The sequence below is a fragment of the Trichomycterus rosablanca genome, chromosome 13 (assembly GCF_030014385.1).
Source record: "Trichomycterus rosablanca isolate fTriRos1 chromosome 13, fTriRos1.hap1, whole genome shotgun sequence".
Classification (NCBI taxonomy): Eukaryota; Metazoa; Chordata; class Actinopteri; order Siluriformes; family Trichomycteridae; genus Trichomycterus; species Trichomycterus rosablanca.
This window is the reverse complement of record NC_086000.1, coordinates 3,692,403-3,714,594: the sequence shown is the minus strand read 5'-3', so window position 1 is coordinate 3,714,594 and position 22,192 is coordinate 3,692,403. Positions and strand designations below refer to the sequence as shown.

Genomic DNA, 22,192 nt, shown 5'->3' with positions numbered 1-22,192 from the left:
ATTTAATTATTGTCCTGTTCACCTTCATTTAAATATTCCCAACATGCTCTCACCCACTCAGCAGAAAATTATAATCCTTGAACTACAGTAGTAGGGTTTTCGGAGCGGTCTTTAAATTTCTTTGTGTACACACATTTCAACAGGTCAAGTTGTCACTGTGGATTGCAGATCTTTGGCGTGTCCACCTGTAGAAAACAATTATTATGAATACAGAGACACTTTTAATGTTTGATTTTGTTAATCACCTCATTGATATGCTATCTGGTCAAAAGAATGGGCCAGAGAACTTGGCTGTCGGATCAAACCAGTGTTCTTTTGATGGCCTCACCCCCAGATCACAATCCAAAATATACAGATGGGCACCTCTGTGTTAATGGTATGGTTTTGGAATGGCTTGTAGTACAATTCATGGTCAGATATGTGCAAACCTAAGACGATGCAGCAGTGGCTTAGATTTATTCATGTAGCAGTTAAGCTGTGCTGGTTACGTTAGGGTGGCACCTCTATATTAATACACACATTTATGAATTGAAATGTACATTTAGATTTTACTTTTATTTAAAGTGACTTACAGTATTGTGAAAGTATATTATCTAAGCAATTGAGGGTTAAGGGCCTTGCTCAAGAGCTCAAGAACTTGAACCAGCGACCTTTCAGTTACTAATACAGTACCCTAACCGCTAGGCTACAACTGCCCTCTGTTGGTAGTGGAAAGTAGAGCGGTACAAAAGCTTATGGTATAGTGTTCACATACTGTACTTGTAGCTATACAGCATATTTTATATAATCATTATTGTACAAACCTTTAGACCAGTGGGTAGCTGGCAGCTGTGGCAATTCCACACTGGTTATTCTTTTTCATGGACATTTTGATGTATCCTTTGGTACCCCAGTCAAGTCCCCAGCTGGAAAACAAAGTTAGCAAAGGTTGAAATGGGCTGTTTTGCTTTAACTCAAATTAAAATGTAAACAGGTAATTAAATCTATGTGCATGTAATAGACATAATTACTATAATTAATTATATAATTACCCTGTGCTTAATGAATTTTTTACTTATATTAAAAATAAATAAATATTAAATGTAATACATTATTTTAATTTTATAATAAACAGTTAATTAAAAACATGTTTGTATGCATAAACTGGGTATTTTTCCTGTTATAACAAGCATGACAAAGGGAGACGAGTATTATATAACATTTGGCTAACACACAGTTATAGTATGTATTTAATTTACTCAGAATAACATCAAGTGAAACATTTCCCCTGGCTTAATTTTAATTCTATTTAAACGGGCTCTTGAGTTGTCACCAATCAGAATTGAATTAGGAGGCCACGTCAGATGTTCAGTGACTTTACAGATATTTTTCCCAGTTCAAATAATAGTCTGAACTGCTCTATGTATGTTTTTGGCCCTCCAGATTTTGTCATTTTTGGAATTTAGACAAACAAAAGTCCTAGTTTATATTTTTTATTTACCTGTTCTTTACCAGCCAGTAGTCCTTTCCATTGTCTGTACCATAACCAACAGCTAGTACGCCATGATCCAGTTCAGTGCTGCTACAATCAGGCTCATCGTAGATACCTGCAATATCAACCAGGGGTTAATGGTCCGAACACCAAGCACTAAATTAGTAATTTAGTTGTTATGTAAATATGCACTATATGGCCAAAAGTATGTGGCCACCCTTGTTATTAACGTTCTTATTGACACAGCCACTCCAAAATCTTGTGCAAAGCCTCCCTAGATGAGTGAAGACTGTTACAGCCTCAAAGACTGGAGCCAGCTCAGCTCAGAATAATGCCCATGGTTTTGGAATGGCATGTCTACCAAGCTTATGATCAGATGTTTACATACTTTTGGCCATCAAATGTATCTAACACACACTAGCCTGACACTTGTGAATACACTAGTTAGCTATGCTGGTGTTACTGGCACATGAGACTTTGCGTCACCTGACTCGTAGAGCTGGAAGGACTCATGGCCGGCGTCGATGGCGACAGAAATGGGTCCGATGGTGGCCACGGCTTCCTGCAGGGCGTTCTCGTCTTCGCTGGTGATGTCCACGTACCCAGTGCAGGTGGCGCCCACCGTGGCCGTATTGAACCTGCAGTCTCCGTCCTGCAAAGATTCAGATTGCTAGATTGCTAGTTTCACATGTCTCTTTATCCCGCCGCGTTTTCATGATTCACTCACTGTGGCTTCGTAGGGGTAGGACTCCTCAGTGTCGATTCCCTTGTTGTCCTTGATGTACTTGAAGGCGTAGTCCATCAGGCCGCCCCCGCATCCCATATTGCCGTAGGAAGTGGAGCAGTCCACCAACTGCTGCTCGCTCAGAGACACCAGCTTTCCGGTCTTTCTGAAGTTCTGACCTTCCAGGGACCCCGTCTGAAAGAGACAGAATGGAAATGGTCACATTTAGGGCCACGTGTTCCTTGTGGGGCCAAAATAGCAGAGCTGAGATTTAACTTAGACAGCACTGGTGGCTAGCTGGATACACTTAACAAGTTTAATGCTACCACCCTGGTTCACACTCGTTTTCTTAATCATCTATTCTGGATCTGGTTCTGCCTTACCGCACTGAAAGCCCAGCATGAGCCACAATCCTTCTGGTCCTTGATGTCAGTCACGTAGCCTTTGTCCCTCCAGTCTACGGTGTTTGGAAGAACAGCACCTCCTGCTTGTCTCAGGAACGTCACTCCACTGTGTCCCTTGGTCCTGTTGAAGGCACCCAGGCAGCCCATGGAGACAGCCTGTCTGTACTCCTGGTTATCCTATCAGAAAGGGAAATAGTAGATGTTATAATTTAAGTTGTCCAGACTGTCTTTTAACATAATGGAGGACTGGCATCCGAGGATCAGTAGTTGTTTCGTGCACATAAGATGTAAAATCCTTGGCCTGTAGTCCACAGGTTGAGAATGAACCATTTATGCTCTTGGACTTTTGGACGCAGCTGCTCTGATTGCTTTTCTGTTGTACCACTAGCATCAGTCAAGACTTTTCCAAAGACCAAAATGCAACGTCACATGGATTAGCTTAGGTCCTTTAATTCTTCCTTTATAACTAGCCCTTCAATACATAATTCATTACACAATATTAGCATTTACTTAACACTGTTTAGAATATAAAGGTAAGAGTGATTGTTGACTCAAATGATTTTTTTGTGTGTATAGAGTATATAGGGACAGTGGTAGCCTATGGAAAGAGCTTTGAGCTGTCAATCGGAAGATTGTCGGTTCAAATCCAGGCTCTGGGATGTACGGAAAAAAACGGTACTGTACACGTGTACATGTAAATACTGTATAACAAATAAACACACTCATGTTCTTCTTCATATAACATTAGTATTGTCTGGATAGGAAAATATTGAGATATAAATTCAAGCTTTTATAAATCATTATATATACGAGTTTGCATTAGGTTTTCATTTAAGTCAACAAATTATTTAAATGTCAACAAATTATATCACCGTAATTTGACTATTATAACTACTGTGTTTTATTGATTATACTTTCAGTGCATACTGTATTTACACTTCAATTTTACGCACAGTTTAGTTTCAGTTGTACTCGTAAATATGGGGGGAAAGCCTGTATTCATAATAATAAACAAATAAATGCTTAATAACATAATTAATAACAAATAAAAAGTATTTAGGCACCACAAGCGAATCCTATCAGCACTGTTGTATTGTTGCAAAACTGCTGTTGTCCACTGTTGTGTTATTTGTGTTTGTTTGTTTTTTTCATTTATATAAATCCTTTTTTTCCACGTTTGTTCCCATTAATTTGATTTCTTGCACAGAGCTTTGGTTTTTCTTAGTCATAATTATAAATATGTGCAAAAGTTCATATTTTAAAATAGAAATATAGACGTGTCTACATTAGTGAGTGTATTTACTAGAAGTATCTAAAATTATCATTATCATTAAATATTATTTTGCTTTTTTTATTTTTTTTTATTTCAATAGCATTCAAGCAGTAGATTGGCTAGAAAAACCTGCCTGTGAAGGTTTAAGGTGTTTGCTCTGGTTCTATTTGCACAATTTGCTGCATTAATATTTAGAACTTATTTTTGTGGGTTTTTTCCATTTATATAAATACTTTTTTGTTCATGTTTGTTTCCATCAATTTGATTTCTTGCACATAGTTTTGGTTTTTCTTATTCATAATTATAAATATGCGCAAACGTTCATAGACTTTTTCTATTTTGGAATATGAACATGTCTACATTAGTGCATATATTTACTAGAAGTATGAATATTTTTTTAAATAATTTTTTTAAATATATTCAAGCCTCATCTCACCATGTCAGCAAAGAAGGTCATGCCAAGTCTGTAGTTCTTGATTCCCTGGTCAGCTAACATGTTGTGGACCAGGACATATTTGCGATTGGCAATCCATGTGATCTTACGCTGAGATTCCTCCTTAATAGAGCTGTAGCTCTTACCTAGTAGAAAAAAATTTAAAGATTTAATGTAAAAAAGTGTGCGTGAAAATGATACGATCAAAAACATTATAAGATTATAACATTTCAGGCTTGTTTAGGATTTCTCACCGAATTTGAGTTTCCAGGAGTGGAATTCCAGGTCTTCTAGAGAGATGCTGGCTGCACTGCCCAAAGCCACAACGGCGGCAATAAGAATAAAAACCCTCATCCTGCACACAGAGGATGAAGAAATACACAGAATAACATGTTAGTTCTAGAAGTAGTCCTCTCCTTATAGTCATATAGCAATCTTGCGTTTAAAGTGGGGTAAAAAACAGGTACAAATTACATATTTTTTTGCATGTAATACTTACCTGTCTGAAGCCACTCGACTGCACCTATGGATGGATCCTAGACTGAAGCTTCGAGACTTTTATATAATACTTTATTGCATCTCGGATCAGCTGCCTGTCACACGTACAGCCATAGAACATCTCTTTTTATTGAAGAAATTGCATTGCAAGTTTGTCATGAGATGATTACACAACACACAGCACATGCACATGACCCCATATATGCTATATGGACAAAAACATACACACACCCTTCCAAATATACAGCTCTGGAAAAAAAACAACGTAAGAGACCTGTGCAGAATTACCTACAGTAATTTTATATTTTCTGTAATAAGATCTGCTTCAATTTCCCCCCAGAACTCAAATTTAACACCTTTAGGATGAATTAGAACATCAGTTTTGGACTTTACAGATGATCTTTTGACTAAAAAGGTACAAATTCCCACAGATGCACTCTAAAATCTTGTAGAAATCCTTCCCAGATACGTAGAGACTAATATAACTGCTAAGCAGGAAACAACTTCAGGTACCCACATACACTATATGGACAAAAGTACTGTATTGGGTTACCTGACCGTGAGCTAGTTGGACGTCTCATCCCAAATCATGGGTATTATGATTGAATTGCTCCATTTTTCTGTTGTAGCTTTAATATCGTCCACTCTTCTGGATGAGCCTTTCTATAACACTCTGACTTGTGTCTGTGGGAATTTGTGCCCATTCTTTTTATTTTTAGAATTTAAATATTTTATTAGATTTTTGTCATGAATATGGTATTCAGCAAACAAGAAGGAAATAACAAAAAAAAAGCAAGAAAAAAAAAAGAAAAAACAAATACACAATTACATTTACAATCAGGCAGGTATACATAATGAATACATAATAAATGAACAAGGCATCTGCTAGTCACATTGACAAATAAACTGGCAATTGTACACCATCTCCGGTACTGTTATGTCCGTTCATCAGTGTCTTTACAAGGTTTGGCTGTGCCCTCAAGTATTTACTGAAACTATCCCATTGTTCCATGATGTTATCGCTTGTCCAATTCAATCTGTCCAGCATCTTCTCACATGCCACACTCTCCATCATTAGAGTATTCCACAAATTCAGTGGAGTTTGAGGTTCCCTCCAACACCTTAAAATTACTCGAGCGCATGCAATAGTCCAGTTTTTAATATCCTAAACATAGGCTTGCTTAGGTGTGGCACTTGAGATTTGTGCCCATTCTTTAGTCCCAACTTTTTTGGAACGTGTTGCAGGCCTGAAATGCAGGAATGGATGTTTATTAACAAATGAAATGAAGTTGACCAAAACATGAAATATCTCAGGTTCATCCTTTCTGCAATCAAATAAAAGTCAAAGTAAATGTAAGAAACACTGCATGTTTATTTTATTTGCGTTTTCCACACTGTCCCAACTTTTTCTGATTTGGGGTTGTAGTTAAAATATTACTAGATAAGCTGTTACCAGTTTGTTAGCATTACTAGTAATGTTTAATACTCAGAATGAGTGATAAGGTCTCCCACAACAATCTTGCTCTCTTATTAACCACCTATTGTTTTTATTGTGTTACATTCCGCTTCATGGAGATGTAATTGAAAAACACAATGCTAGCTTTCACTTCTGATACATTTATGCTAATCTGTGTAGCCAGACAGCAGCACAACGTTGTATTCAAAACATAGCGCTTACATCTGGTAATAATTTGGATGAATTGGAACCTCCTTCTCCTAAAGTATGACTTTTATTCTCAAGTTTATGTCCTGTCAAACATTAGCAATATGCTAAAGTAGCTTTGGACTTTTGGACTGCAGTCTTATACAGTTACACAGACTGAGTATTAAGTTCTGCAAGTCATGCTAACTCATCAACATGCATGTTTTTATTTTCACTTACCGTTTAAGCCTGGTCAGGGTTGTGGTGTGTCCACCACACGAGGCTGTAACATACCCCAGACAGGCTGTCGGTTTGATTGCACCTAGGGTCAATGTAGAGCAGCAAATCCACCTTCTGTATGTTTGTGGGAGTAAACCAGTAGACCCAGTTTGTTAAGAACCTTGTTACTACAGTACGTGGTGCCCAGTCTACCACCCCACGCGTTAAGGTCATTATTAAGAAGAATTAATTATTAATCACGGTGATGCCGCTTGCACAGGAGACATCACACACCAACCCGGATTCAGTCTTTGCCTTCAGTCAATGAATGTGAGAACTTTTGCATGTTCTTCATACACCGATCAGCCATAACATTAAAACCACCTTTCTACACTCACCGTCCATGTTATAGAAGCACTTTGTAGTTCTACAATTACTGACTGTAGTCCATCTGTTTCTCTGCATGCTTTGTTAGCCCCCTTACATGCTGTTCTTCAATGGTCAGGACCACCACAGGACCACCACAGAGCAGGTATTATTTGGGTGGTGGATGATTCTCAGCACTGCAGTGACACTGACATGGTGGTGGTGCGTTAGTGTGTGTTGTGCTGGTATGAGTGGATCAGACACAGCAGCACTGTCCCTGCTGGACTAAGAATATTCCACCAACCAAAAACATCCAGCCAACAGCGCCCCGGGGGCAGCGTCCTGTGACCACCGATGAAGGTCTAGAAGATGACCAACTCAAACGACAGCAATAGATGAGCGATCGTCTCTGACTTTACATCTACAAGGTGGACCGACTAGGTAGGAGTGTCTAATAGAGTGGACAGTCAGTGTACACTGTGTTTAAAAACTCATACCAGCACAACACACACTAACACACCACCACCATGTCAGTGTCACTGCAGTGCTGAGAATGATCCACCACCTAAATAATACCTGCTCTGTGGTGGTCCTGTGGTGGTCCTGTGGTGGTCCTGACCATTGAAGAACAGCATGAAAGCAGGTTAAAAAGGTATGTAGAGAAGCAGATGGACTACAGTCAGTAATTGTAGAACTACAAAGTGCTTCTATATGGTAAGTGGAGCTGATAAAATGGACAGAGTGTAGAAACAAGGAGCTGGTTTTAATGTTATGGCTGATTGGTGTATGTCTACATGGGATTATTAATTGTACTTCTAGTGTTTGTGTTGTACCAACTTTACTGCTACTCAAACCAGGTTGGGTAGAAAGAATAAATACAAATCAGATTCTTTCATTTTTATACAGATTCCAAACTGTGCTGAATGTATATAATCTGTAGTTCACTTTTACATTCATCAGTAACCCAGACACCAGTCTTGTTGTGAAGTTCCTTTTATTACATTTTACATTTTCAGCATTTAGCAGACGCTTGTATCCAAAGCGACTTACAGTACAGTTACAGTTACAGTATACAGTCAGAGCAATTGAGGGTTAAGGGCCTTACCCAGTGACCTTCTGATTACTAGTCCTGTACCTTAACCACTAGGCTACAGCTCGCCCATTATATTAGTTGTAAATTATGTTAAAGTAGAAAACAATACAGCATACAGGCATAATAGTAAATCCATCACTGCTGACGCTCAGATTGGTGCTTCTTCACAGTTAGTCATGGACGTGCTGGTTCTCTCCTCCTATAAAAGCATTTAAAAGAGTCACATTAACTAATGTAACTGCACTTAAGGTCAAATATTTACACACCTTTAGAAGTAACGTTTCACATATGCGCAGTCTTAGACACTCACTGTCCATTTTATCAGCTCCCCTTACCATATAGGAGCACTTCGTAGTCCTACAATTACTGACTGTAGTCCATCTGTTTCTCCACATGCTTTGTTAGCCCCCTTTCATGCTGTAATGGTCAGGACCCCCAGAGGACCACCACAGAGCAGGTATTATTTAGGTGATGGATCATTCTCAGCACTGTAGTGACACTGACATGGTGCTGGTGTGTTAGTGTGTGTTGTGCTGGTATGAGTTGTGCTTCACTCTATTAGACACTCCTACCTAGTTGGTTCACCTTGTAGATGTAAAGTCAGAGACGATCGCTCATCTATTGCTGCTGTTTGAGTTGGTCATCGCAGGACGCTGCTCACAGGGTGCTGTTGGCTGGATATTTTTGGTTGGTGGACTATTCTCATACCACTCATACCAGCACAACACACACTAACACACCACCACCATGTCAGTGTCACTGCAGTGCTGAGAATGATCCACCACCTAAATAATACCTGCTCTGTAGTGGTCCTGTGGGGGTCCTGATCATTAAAGAACAGAGTGAAAGTGGGTATGTAGAGAAACAGATAAACTACGGTCAGTAATTGTAGAACTACAAAGTGCTCCTATATGGTAAGTGGAGCTGATAAAATGGACAGTGTGTGTAGAAACAAGGAGCTGGTTTTAATGTTATGGCTGATCAGTTTATATTTACATTGTACATTGGTTGGTGTAGGAAAAGCCAGTCGTTCAATGAAGCTTGTTGCTGGAGGGTCGTCTACATTCCAGCAACTAAATCATGCCATGGGTGTAGTCACACTACCCCTAGTTACAGTACATGGGCACAGAGAGGCCATCAGCTGGACCACGCCACAGACTAGAATGTTCAAAACTACCAGATAAAATCATTTAGGTTACAGTGTGTATATTTTTAACCCAAAAAAGACCTTCAATAATTCAGCCGTACACCAAAAAACTACTTAACAACAGTCGTATGTACAGTATATATTTTATTATGTGTTGTTAATTTGCATCGATTTACTTTTATTATAAGACATTATTGTACGCACATTTAGACCAGAGGATAGCTGGCTGATGTGGCAATTCCACACTGGTTATTTCTGTTCCTGGCCATCCTGATGTAGCCCTCCTCACCCCAGCCGACACCCCAGCTGCAAAACAGTCAATTACAGACATTAGTGTGAAATGTTGAAAACTGGGTAAATCCTATATTATTTAACAGGATAAAGTCCAGGATTTAGATCAATTATTATTTTACCTGTTCTTGACCAGCCAGTAGTCCTGCCCGTAATAACTGTCATAGCCAACAGCCAAGACACCGTGATCGAGCTGGCTGCTGCTACACGCAGGCTCATAGTAGATTCCTACAATCAATCAAACAATAATAAATGTAGCTTTTTCACTAGTATAATTTAACATAAATTGGCGATTTTAATACTTCCCTGAAGAGGACTCTAATTAATGAAAAGCACAAATGTTCTCTTTGTTTTTAATCATAGCTGTAACATGGCACAGACATTAACCCAAAACAGGGGTTGAACATGGGACACTAGAGCACTGATCAAGGAAAACTGGACCATGTTAAGCTTAGGTTTAAGAACCAAGTTCTGTTTGGCTGGAAGCTCTGAAGAAAACATCGCTGGTGCTTGATTACTCATTTGGGAGGTGACATTTAACAGAGGAAACTGGTCATCGAATGACATAAAATGACAATTCCAGTTCCAACTAGTGCAAACAGAGCTGCACCAGCTACACAGTGGGTTTAACTGGCTGTTCAAAGTAGTTCCTCGATCAGATTAGGCCACTAAAATAATGACTTTCATACACATTTACTGTAATACTGAATGTAACGTCTTTTTAAAACACCGGAAATTGGCGGGTTTTCTTTGTGCCATGTGTCCTCTGGTTAAACCCTTTGACACGGGTTATGATAGTATTCCTATGCTTTTAGCGAGGATGACAAAGGTTTTGTATTCTTGCTCAATTTCATGAATCCTTGATATTTTGGTATTTTCTGATATTGGTTGATTTAGTGGGTTTATTTCTTGTGAACTGGTGGTGGGAGCTTCCATATCTGGGTCTGCTTCAGTAGGATCCGCATCAATAACTCAATCGGAATCAATTGTGGTCACCATCCATTGACCTTTGCACCTTAGAGGTGGCTAAATAGAAAATTTGTCAATGCTCGTAGACCCAGCGTAGACCCAGCGTAGGCTATGGGCACATTAAAATAGAAATATGCCAATAGTCTACCGATTTTCCCATCCCATCACGTTATGGGATCCCCCTCTGAGTTCTCTGAGAACCGCCGCCCTCGACTAGGCTGTTGTGAATTACATGTTAGTCACCTGAGCTATAGAGCTGGAAGGATTGGTGGCCTGCGTCTATGGCGACAGAAACAGGTCCGATGGACGCCACGGCTTCCTGTAGAGCTTCCTCGTCGCCACTGTCTATGTCTACGTAACCAGAGCAGGTAGTACCCACCGTATTGGGGTTGTACCTGCACAGGTTATCCTGCGGAGAGATAAGCACTTAACCACAGTTTTTATTCAAGATTTACTTGAGCATTTTATTAGGGACACCCATCTGGTATGTGCGTTCATTTATTATTTTCTAAGCCACCATTTACCATACAGATCAACTTTGTGGGTATCAGTGTGTCACCTTATCAGTACCCTATTTAACACTGACCAGATTGCATTTGGGCGGTGGACCTTTAGTGGAAACAATAGAGCTTCTTCCCAGTATTGATTTTGAGACATTTATAAATCTCAGCACCCGACTGGGCACCCACACAGACGCTCTGCGTTTACGGATAGCACTGGTGAGGGGAGAGCCGTACGGAACACGGTGGGTGAACAGAAGAAGGTGGTGACTGAGCGTGTGTCGGAGGGGGGCCGATAGTCTGAGGCTCTCCTAGGTCAGAGTGGGAGATCGGGAGGTAATAGGTGACCAATGAGGAAGGAAGTCCCTTGACTCATAATTGTATACCTACATTGTTTATCGTTATAGAAGCTGTACCTAATAAAGTGCTCAGTTAATGTAAAAACGTTGTGTTCAGGGCATGGATGCGTTTCCGTGTTCCGCTCACCCTGGCCTCGTAAGGATAGGACGACTCCGTGTCCAGTCCGAAGTTGAAAATGACATATAAAAAAGCCGCGTCCATCCAGCCTCCGTTACAGCCATAGTTCCCGAAAAACTGGGAGCAGTCAACCAGCTGCTGCTCGCTGAGTGACACCAGTTTCCCAGTATACTTGAACATCTGACCCTCTAGTGCCCCTGTCTGCGAGAAAAAAACACAAAAATAAAGGTTTTACTCTCGTTATATTATGATTTGGGGATGGGCAGGTGGGAATAATGGAGCCACGACACTGTTGTCGGGAGGAAATGAATACTTACCGCACTAAATGCCCAGCAGGAGCCACACTGCTGTTGGTCCTTGACGTCGGTCACGTAGCCCTTTGCCCTCCAGTCTACAGAGCTCGGTACAGCAGCGCCCACTGCCTGTCGGTGGAATGTAGCTCCACCGTGTCCCTTGGTCTGGTTGAACGAGTGCAGGCACCCATTTAGCACAACATGTCGGAATTCCTGGTTGTCCTGGTTGCAAGAAAATTATTTACCAGTTACCTCCAACCAGAAAACAGATTACTCCCATATGAAAACACCTTGTGCAAATGAAATGAAGCAGTTGATACTGCACAGATGTCAGAGGCTCTTTTAGCCCAGGACTGGAGGTATTCAGCAGTAGTTACGCCCTCTCAGTTTTTGTATTTTCTTATTTATCATCTCACCATGTCTGCAAATATGTTCATCTCAAGTCTGTAGCTCTTGATCCCCTGGTCGGCCTGCATGTTGTGAAGCAGGACATACTTGCGATTCTCCAGCCAGGTGTTTTTACGCTGAGTTTCCTCCTTAATAGACTCATAGATCTTGCCTATGAGTAAAAACATGTTAATTCTATAGTATAATTTGTAATTAATGACTACACCGATCAGCCATAACATTAAAACCACACATTGTCCATTTTATCAGCTCCACTTACCATATAGAAGCACTTTGTAGTTCTACAATTACTGACTGTAGTCTATCCGTTTCTCTACATACCTTTTTAGCCTGCTTTCACCGTTCTTCAATGATCAGGACCCCCACAGGACCCCCACAGAGCAGGTATAAAAGTATGTAGATAAACAGATGGACTACGGTCAGTAATTGTAGAACTACAAAGTGCTTCTATATGGTAAGTGGAGCTGATAAAATGGACAGTGAGTGTAGTACAATAACCCCAAAAATATTCAAGTGGTCAAAATTAATTGGTTTTACTGCAATCTTTGCATCTATATGGGATGACCCAATGCATTGAGGATTCATCACTTTCTGCATTAAAGGCAGAAGAAATTTTATTGCATTTTATTTGGCATAAAGGTTCTTACCAAACTTTAATTTCCAGGCATTGAACTCCAGGTCCTCCAGGGACAAACTTTTAGCAGTGGCCACGACCACGACCGCAGCAAAAACAATCAAAGTCTTCATTCTGCCCCGTGTTACGTCCTGTGTATCTGTATGTCTGAAAGGGAAAGAAGAATAACCCGATAAGGGTTTGTTTTTTTATAAGTACAGTCACTCCCCCCGTTACATCCTCTCATCTGCTGTACCAGTTTCACATTTCAGATAACAAACATCACATAGGAACTTCAGGTTTAGCTTTCAGTTTCAGAATGAGAAGCCCGGGTTTGTGTGATAACATTCAAAACACACTCGTGTGGGCAGGTAACGTCAGGGTTCTTTTGACTGTGTTTTGGTGACAGAAGGATCAGAACGTCCTCCTTCTGTTTAAAAAGATCTAGATGAATATTTTTTTCCCCCAATTTTCCCCCCCTAATCTAGTTGTGTCCAATTACCCTGAATGCGTCCTCTATACTGATTCGACCCTTCACCGCTGACTGAGGACGCCCCCTCCGCCACGTACAGTCAGTACAGACTGCATTTTTCACCCGCACGAGTCCAGTTCATACACTTGACGAGCACTGTGTACGGAGGGCCACACCCCCACCAGCGTTATTCCTCAGCCCTGTGCGGGCGCCATCAGTCGGCCAGCAGGGGCCGCAGTCGCACCAGTTATGAGGACCTATGATCCGACTTTCTTACTCTCTAACCCTGTAAACAACAGCCAATCGATGTTCATGCTGCCACCCAGCCCAGTCGGAAAGGCAGAGCTGAGGTTCGATACGATGTATTTGAAACCCCGACTCTGGTGCGCTAGCGTACTTTACCTCTGCGCCACCTGAACGGCTTCTTGATGAAATTAAGCACCATTATACACAGATTAGGCATAACATTATGACCACCTTCCTAATATTGACTTGGTCCCCCTTTTGCAGCCCCATACACAGCAAACTGTGATGCTCTGTGTATTCTGACACCTTTCTATCAGAACCAGCATTAACGGCTTTAGCAATTAGACCCTGTCGCCGGTTTTTCTTCCTTGGACCACTTTTGATAAGAGCTGCAGTTTTGGAGACCCAGTCGTCTAGCCATCACAATTTGGCCCTCGCTCAGACCCTCACACTCGCCCATTTTTCCTGCTTCTAACATCAACTCTGAGGATAAAATGTTCACTCGCTGTCTAATATATACCCCCACTAACAGGTGCTGTGATGAAGAGATAATCAGTGTTATTCACTTTATCTGTCAGAAGTCATAATGTTCATACTGTAGGACGCTGCCATATCTTGATAGGGTTCAGGTCCAGCCTTCTATTTCCAAGCTTAATTTCAGCTCACTGTCCTGTCAGAACACCCAACTGCATTTAAGACTGAAGACCTTTAAGGTTTCTTGTTCATCTTCATTATTTCTTCTATAGTTTGCCTCACACCAGTTAGACTGGCTGCAAAACAGCACCAGTGCATGCCACCCCCACCACCACAATTCCTGACAGAAGGTACATTGTTGTTGGGTTTGAATGGTTTATCGTTCTTGTTTGACCATACCTCTGGTCATTGTGGTTTACACATACAATTTTTGCTTCTCGTGACCATAAAACCTACTCACTGCCCCACTTATCTTCATCAGGGTCACCCTGGACAGGGTGTGACCATACACCTCTTATCTAGAGATCTCTTTTCTGACCAGCAGCAAACCTTTATTAGAGCTTTATGGTGCTTTTCTTTCAAACCTCTGTGATACAAATGTAGCTTAAATGTAGACAAACCTGTGTTAGAGCAATGTAACCAACTAGCTGTGAGCTGATTGGACATGCCATTTGGGGTGTAATTGAGGACAAGAAGACCTGACTTGTTTAGGGCTCTGTTCAGACCACACCAGACTTTTCAAACCATGTGTTTTTGGACCTCGCTGGCCAAAGAGGGTTACAGGCTGGCACGCGTCTTTGCAACGTGTCGGGACCATCCTACTTCCTCAGTATTAGGACATAAGAGTCACTGTAACAGCGACCATCCCTCCCTCAGACACAGCCAACTGTTTTGTTGAGCGCCCAACAGATCTGTGGCATGATCGAGACTCAAACTTAAGAGTCATGTCTCCATTTTTCATCAGCTGTCCGATTATTTGAACTTGCATTTATAAACGCAGTGGCCAATCGTGTTTGCTGACGATGGTTTTCCGTCTACTGTCCGATTATTTGAACTTGTATTCATAAACGCAGTGGCCAACCGTGTTTATTGACAATGGTTTTCCGTCTACTGTTCGATTATTTAAACTTGTATTCATAAACGCAGTGGTCAACCGTGTTTACTAATAACGGTTTTTCCATCTACTGTCAGAAGAATGCTGATTGTAGATGGAGAATCCTTTCTTATTCACTGACGGTCTCAAATCTTCCTCACATTCTTGCTTCTAAACTTTATGCGCCCTTTGTTAATGCCCCGTTTTTATACCCAATCATGACAGCATCACCTTTTACCTACATACAGTATATAGAAAGGTGGCAGATAGCATGTGCCTCCAACACGTGAACCTTCTATTTTTTTAATAGCAGTCAGCGGCAGATCTGTCCGGAGCTTTAACGTGCAGCACGATGAGGAAGAACAAGTCTCATCGGATCACAGGACTCGATTATTCTATGTACAGTGGTGCTTGAAAGTTTGTGAACCCTTTAGAATTTTCTATATTTCTGCATAAATATGACCTAAAACATCATCAGATTTATTTATTGAGGAAAATGATCCAATATTACATATTTGTGAGTGGCAAAAGTATGTGAACCTTTGCTTTCAGTATCTGGTGTGACCCCCCTTTGCAGCAATAACTTCAACTAAACGTTTCCGGTAACTGTTGATCAGTCCTGCACACCGGCTTGGAGGAATTTTAGCCCATTCCTCCGTACAGAACAGCTTCAACTCTGGGATGTTGGTGGGTTTCCTCACATTAACTGCTCGCTTCAGGTCCTTCCACAACATTTCGATTGGATTAAGGTCAGGACTTTGACTTGGATATTCCAAAACATTAACTTTATTCTTCTTTAACCATTCTTTGTAGAACGACTTGTGTGTTTAGGGTCGTTGTCTTGCTGCATGACCCACCTTCTCTTGAGATTCAGTTCATGGACAGATGTCCTGACATTTTCCTTTAGAATTCTCTGATAGAATTCAAAATTCATTGTTCCATCAATGATGGCAAGCCGTCCTGGCCCAGATGCAGCAAAACAGGCCTAAACCGTGATACTACCACCACCATGTTTCACAGATGGGATAAGGTTCTTATGCTGGAATGCAGTGTTTTCCTTTCTCCAAACATAACGCTTTTCATTTAAACCAAAAAGTTCTATTTTGGTCTCATCCGTCCACAAAGCATTCCAATAGCCTTCTGGCTTGTCCATGTGATCTGTAGCAAACTGCAGACGAGCAGCAATGTTCTTTTTGGAGAGCAGTGGCTTTCTCCTTGCAACCCTGCCATGCACACCATTGTTGTTCAGTGTTCTCCTGATGGTGGACTCATGAACATTAACATTAGCCAATGTGAGAGAGGCCTTCAGTTGCTTAGAAGTTATCCCGGGGTCCTTTGTGACCTCGCCGACTATTACACGCCTTGCTCTTGGAGTGATATTTATTGGTCGACCACTCCTGGGGAGGGTAACAATGGTCTTGAATTTCCTCCATTTGTACTCAATCTGTCTGACTGTGGATTGGTGGAGTCCAAACTCTTTAGAGATGGTTTTGTAACCTTTTCCAGCCTGATGAGCATCAACAACTCTTTTTCTGAGGTCCTCAGAAATCTCCTTTGTTCGTGCCATGATACACTTCCACAAACATGTGTTGTGAAGAGCAGACTTTAATAAATCCCTGTTCTTTAAATAAAACATGGTGCCCACTCACACCTGATTGTCATCCCATTATCAGGTGAAAACACCTGACTCTAATTTCACCTTCAAATTAACTGCGAATTCTAGAGGTTCACATACTATTGCCACTCACAAATATGTAATATTGGATCATTTTCCTCAATAAATAAATGACCAAGTATAATATTTTTGTCTTATTTGTTTAACTGGGTTCTCTTTATCTACTTTTAGGACTTGTGTGAAAATCTGATGATGTTTTAGGTATTTATGCAGAAATATAGAAAATTCTAAAGGGTTCACAAACTTTCAAGCACCACTGTATTGCTGCTGTTTGAGTCGGTCATCTGCTAGACCTTCATCAGTGGTCACAGGACGCTGCCCACGGGGCGCTGTTGGCTTTATATTTTTGGTTGGTGGACTATTCTCAGTCCAGCAGTGACAGTGAGGTGTTTAAAAACTCTAAGAGAGTGGACAGTGAGTGGACATGGTATTTAAAAACTCCAGCAGCACTGCTGTGTCTGATCCTCTCATACCAGCACAACACACACTAACACACCACCACCATGTCAGTGTCACTGCAGTGCTGAGAATGATCCACCACCTAAATAATACCTGCTCTGTGGTGGTCCTGTGGGGGTCCTGACAAACAAAGCATGCAGAGAAACAGATGGACTACAGTCAGTAATTGTAGAACTACAAAGTGCTTCTATATGGTAAGTGGAGCTGATCAAATGGACAGTGTGTGTAGAAACAAGGAGGTGGTTTTAATGTTATGACTGATCAGTTTATATTTACATTATACATTTGTTGGTGTAGGAAAAGCCCGTCCTTTAATGAAGCTTGTTGCTTGAGGGTCGTCTACATTCCAGCAACTAAATCATGCCATGGGTGTAGTCACACTACCCCTAGTTACAGAGTTACAGTATATGGGCACAGAAAGGCCATCAGCTGGAACTACTAACTAATAAGTGATTAGAAGGCTATGCCATAGACTAGTATGTTCACCACAACCAGATAAAATCGTTCAGTCATAAACTAAAAAACTACTTAACAACAGTTGTATGTATATATTTTATTATGTCGTTAATTTGCATTGATTTACTTTTATTATGACACATTTAGACCAGAGGATAGCTGGCTAATGTGGCAATTCCACACTGGTTATTTCTGTTCCTGGCCATCCTGATGTAGCCCTTCTCACCCCAGTCGACACCCCAGCTGCAAAACAGTCAATTACAGACATTAGTGTGAAATGTTGAAAACTGGCTACCTACTATATTATTTAACAGGATAAAGTCCAGGATTTAGATCAATTATTATTTTACCTGTTCTTGACCAGCCAGTAATAACTGTCATAGCCAACAATTAAGACACAGTGATCCAGCTCGCTGCTGCTACACGCAGGCTCATAGTAGATTCCTACAATCAATCAAACAATAATAAATGTAGCTTTTTCACTAGTATAATTTAACATAAATTGGCGATTTTAATACTTCCCTGAAGAGGACTCTAATTAATGAAAAGCACAAATGTTCTCTTTGTTTTTAATCATAGCTGTAACATGGCACAGACATTAACCCAAAACAGGGGTTGAACATGGGACACTAGAGCACTGATCAAGGAAAACTGGACCATGTTAAGCTTAGGTTTAAGAACCAAGTTCTGTTTGGCTGGAAGCTCTGAAGAAAACATCGCTGGTGCTTGATTACTCATTTGGGAGGTGACATTTAACAGAGGAAACTGGTCATCGAATGACATAAAATGACAATTCCAGTTCCAACTAGTGCAAACAGAGCTGCACCAGCTACACAGTGGGTTTAACTGGCTGTTCAAAGTAGTTCCTCGATCAGATTAGGCCACTAAAATAATGACTTTCATACACATTTACTGTAATACTGAATGTAACGTCTTTTTAAAACACCGGAAATTGGCGGGTTTTCTTTGTGCCATGTGTCCTCTGGTTAAACCCTTTGACACGGGTTATGATAGTATTCCTATGCTTTTAGCGAGGATGACAAAGGTTTTGTATTCTTGCTTATGGCAAATTTCATGAATCCTTGATATTTTAGTATTTTCTGATATTGGTTGATTTAATGGGTTTATTTCTTGTGAACTGGTGGTGGGAGCTTCCATATCTGGGTCTGCTTCAGGGGGATCCGCATCAATAACTCAATCGGAATCAATTGTGGTCACCATCCATTGACCTTTGCATCTTAGAGGTGGCTAAATAGAAAATTTGTCAATGCTCGTAGACCCAGCGTAGACCCAGCGTAGACCCAGCGTAGGCTATGGGCACATTAAAATAGAAATATGCCAATAGTCTACCGATTTTCCCGTCCCATCACGTCATGGGATATCCCTCTGGGTTCTCTGAGAACCGCCGCCCTCGACTAGGCTGTTGTGAATTACATGTTAGTCACCTGAGCTATAGAGCTGGAAGGATTGGTGGCCTGCGTCTATGGCGGCAGAAACGGGTCCGACGGACGCCACGGCTTCCTGTAGAGCTTCCTCGTCGCCACTGATTATGTCTACGTAACCAGAGCAGGTAGCACCAGTCGTAAGGTTGTTGTACCTGCACAGGTTATCCTGCGAAGAGATAAGCACTTAACCACAGTTTTTATTCAAGATTTAATTGAGCATGTTATTAGGGACACCCATCTGGTATGTGCATTTATTTATTATTTTCTAAGCCACCATTTACCATACAGATAAACTTTGTCACCATATCAGTGTGTTACCGTATCAGTACCCTATTTAACACTGACCAGATTGCGTTTGGGCGGTGGACCTTTAGTGGAAACAATAGAGCTTCTTCCCAGAATTTATTTTGAGACATTTGAAAATTTCAGCGACCGACTGGGCACCCACACAGACGCTCTGCGTTTACGGATAGCACTGGTGACGGGAGAGCCGTACGAGATACGGCTCTCTGTGAGACTCCGTTTCTGGCGGGTGAAAAGAAGAATGTGGTGACTGAGCGCGTGGCGTGGGGGGTGGGTCTCAGGGGTTGGGTCCGATAGTCTGAGGCTCTCCTAGGTCAGAGTGGGAGATCGGGAGGTAATAGGTGACCAATGAGGAAGGAAGTCCCTTGACTCATAATTGTATACCTACGTTGTTTATCGTTATAGAAGCTGTACCTAATAAAGTGCTCAGTTAATGTAAAAACGTTGTGTTCAGGGCATGGATGCGTTTCCGTGTTCCGCTCACCCTGGCCTCGTAAGGATAGGACGACTCCGTGTCCAGTCCGAAGTTGAAAATGACATATAAAAAAGCCGCGTCCATCCAGCCTCCTTTACAGCCTTTGTTCCCGAAAAACTGGGAGCAGTCAACCAGCTGCTGCTCGCTGAGTGACACCAGTTTCCCAGTATACTTGAACATCTGACCCTCTAGTGCCCCTGTCTGCGAGAAAAAAACACAAAAATAAAGATTTTACTCTCGTTATATTATGATTTGGGGATGGGCAGGTGGGAATAATGGAGCCACGAGTCACGACACTGTTGTCGGGAAGAAATGAATACTTACCGCACTAAATGCCCAGCTGGAGGCACACTGCTGTTGGTCCTTGACCTCGGTCACGTAGCCCTTTGCCCTCCAGTCTACAGAGCTCGGTACAGCAGCGCCCACTGCCTGTCGGTGGAATGTAGCTGCACCGTGTCCCTTGGTCTGGTTGAACGAGTGCAGGCACCCATCTAGCACAACATGTCGGAATTCCTGGTTGTCCTGGTAACAAGAAAAATATTTACCAGTTACCTCTAACCAGAAAACAAACTACACCCATATGAAAACACCTTGCGCAAATGAAATGAAGCAGTTGATACTGCACAGATGTCAGAGGCTCTTTTAGCCCAGGACTGGAGGTATTCAGCAGTAGTTACGCCCTCTCAGTTTTTGTATTTTCTTATTTATCATCTCACCATGTCTGCAAATATGTTCATCTCAAGTCTGTAGCTCTTGATCCCCTGGTCGGCCTGCATGTTGTGAAGCAGGACATACTTGCGATTCTCCAGCCAGGTGTTTTTACGCTGAGTTTCCTCCTTAATAGACTCATAGATCTTGCCTATGAGTAAAAACATGTTCAGCCGATCAGCCATAACATTAAAACCACACATTGTCCATTTTATCAGCTCCACTTACCATATAGAAGCACTTTGTAGTTCTACAATTACTGACTGTAGTCCATCCGTTTCTCTACATACCTTTTTAGCCTGCTTTCACCCTGTTCTTCAATGATCAGGACCCCCACAGGACCCCCACAGAGCAGGTATTATTTAGGTGGTGGATCATTCTCAGCACTGCAGTGACACTGACATGGTGGTGGTGTGTTAGTGTGTGTTGTGCTGGTATGAGTGGATCAGACACAGCAACGCTGTCCCTGCTGGACTGAGAATAGTGCACCAACCAAAAATATCCAGCCAACAGCGCCCCGTGGGCAGCGTCCTGTGACCACTGATGAAGGTCTAGAAGATGACCAACTCCAACAGCAGCAATAGATCAGCGATCGTCTCTGACTTTACATCTACAAGGTGGACCAACTAGGTAGGAGTGTCTAATAGAGTGGACAGTGAGTGGACACGGTATTTAAAAACTCCAGCAGCACTGCTGTGTAATCCACTCATACCAGCACAACACACACTAACACACCACCACCATGTCAGTGTCACTGCAGTGCTGAGAATGATCCACCACCTAAATAATACCTGCTCTGTGGTGGTCCTGTGGGGGTCCTGACCATTGAAGAACAGGGTGAAAGCAGGTTAAAAAAGTATGTAGAGAAACAGTAATTGTAGAACTACAAAGTGCTTCTATATGGTAAGTGGAGCTGATAAAATGGACAGTGAGTGTAGTACAACAACCCCAAAAATATTCAAGTGGTCCAAATTAATTGGTTTTACTAAAATTTTTGCATTTATATGAGATGCCTCACAATGCACTGAGGATTCATCACTTTCAGCATCAAAAGCAGAAAGAAAGAAATTTTATTTATTTATTTCATTTATTAAAAAAGTTCTTACCAAACTTTAATTTCCAAGCATTGAACTCCAGGTCCTCCAGGGACAAACTGTTTGCAGCCACGACCGCAACAAAAACTATCAGAACCTTCATTCTGCACAGAAGCAAACTCCAGGCCTGTGTTACGTCCCGTGTATCTGCACGTCTGAAAGGGAAAGAAGAAATAATCCCATAAGTGTTTGGTTTTTTTAGTCACTCCCACCGTTACATCCTCTCATCTGCTGTACCAGTTTCACATTTCAGGTAACAAACATCACATAGGAACTTCAGGTTTAGCTTTAAGTTTCGGAATGAGAAGCCGGGGTTTGTGTGATAACATTCAAAACACACTCGTGTGGGCAGGTAACGTCAGGGTTCTTTTGACTGTGTTATGGTGACAGAAGGATCAGAACGTCCTCCTTCCGTTTAAAAAGATCTAGATGAATTTATTTCCCCAATTTTTCCCTAATCTAGTCGTGTCC

General features: G+C 41.5%; 1 protein-coding gene across 1 annotated transcript; it reads right to left on the bottom strand.

The window, feature by feature from the left end:
* ctsl.1 (cathepsin L.1) lies at positions 1–21,824 on the bottom strand. Its single transcript, XM_063007884.1, has 24 exons — positions 21,734–21,824; positions 20,636–20,778; positions 20,244–20,441; positions 19,929–20,120; positions 19,142–19,307; positions 18,047–18,140; positions 17,846–17,939; positions 13,696–13,706; positions 12,856–12,989; positions 12,217–12,359; positions 11,825–12,022; positions 11,517–11,708; positions 10,774–10,939; positions 9,684–9,789; positions 9,483–9,576; positions 5,197–5,210; positions 4,560–4,660; positions 4,309–4,451; positions 2,579–2,776; positions 2,199–2,390; positions 1,958–2,123; positions 1,481–1,586; positions 804–905; positions 1–185 (listed from the first exon to the last, which is right to left on the bottom strand). The coding sequence occupies exons 1-23, from the start codon at positions 21,822–21,824 to the stop codon at positions 806–808; spliced, it is 3,042 nt and encodes a 1,013-aa protein (XP_062863954.1). The 3' UTR covers positions 1–185; positions 804–805.
* Positions 21,825–22,192: the final 368 nt, after the last annotated feature.

Coding starts and splice junctions, on each gene's coding strand:
- ctsl.1 (XM_063007884.1), bottom strand. CDS start 21,824: ATGAAGGTTCTGATAGTTTTTGTTGCGGTCGTGGCTGCAAACAGTTTG. Junction 20,779..21,733: donor TGCTTGGAAATTAAAGTTTG/GTAAGAACTTTT, acceptor TTTTACTCATAG/GCAAGATCTATGAGTCTATT. Junction 2,391..2,578: donor CATGCTGGGCTTTCAGTGCG/GTAAGGCAGAAC, acceptor TGTCTCTTTCAG/ACGGGGTCCCTGGAAGGTCA.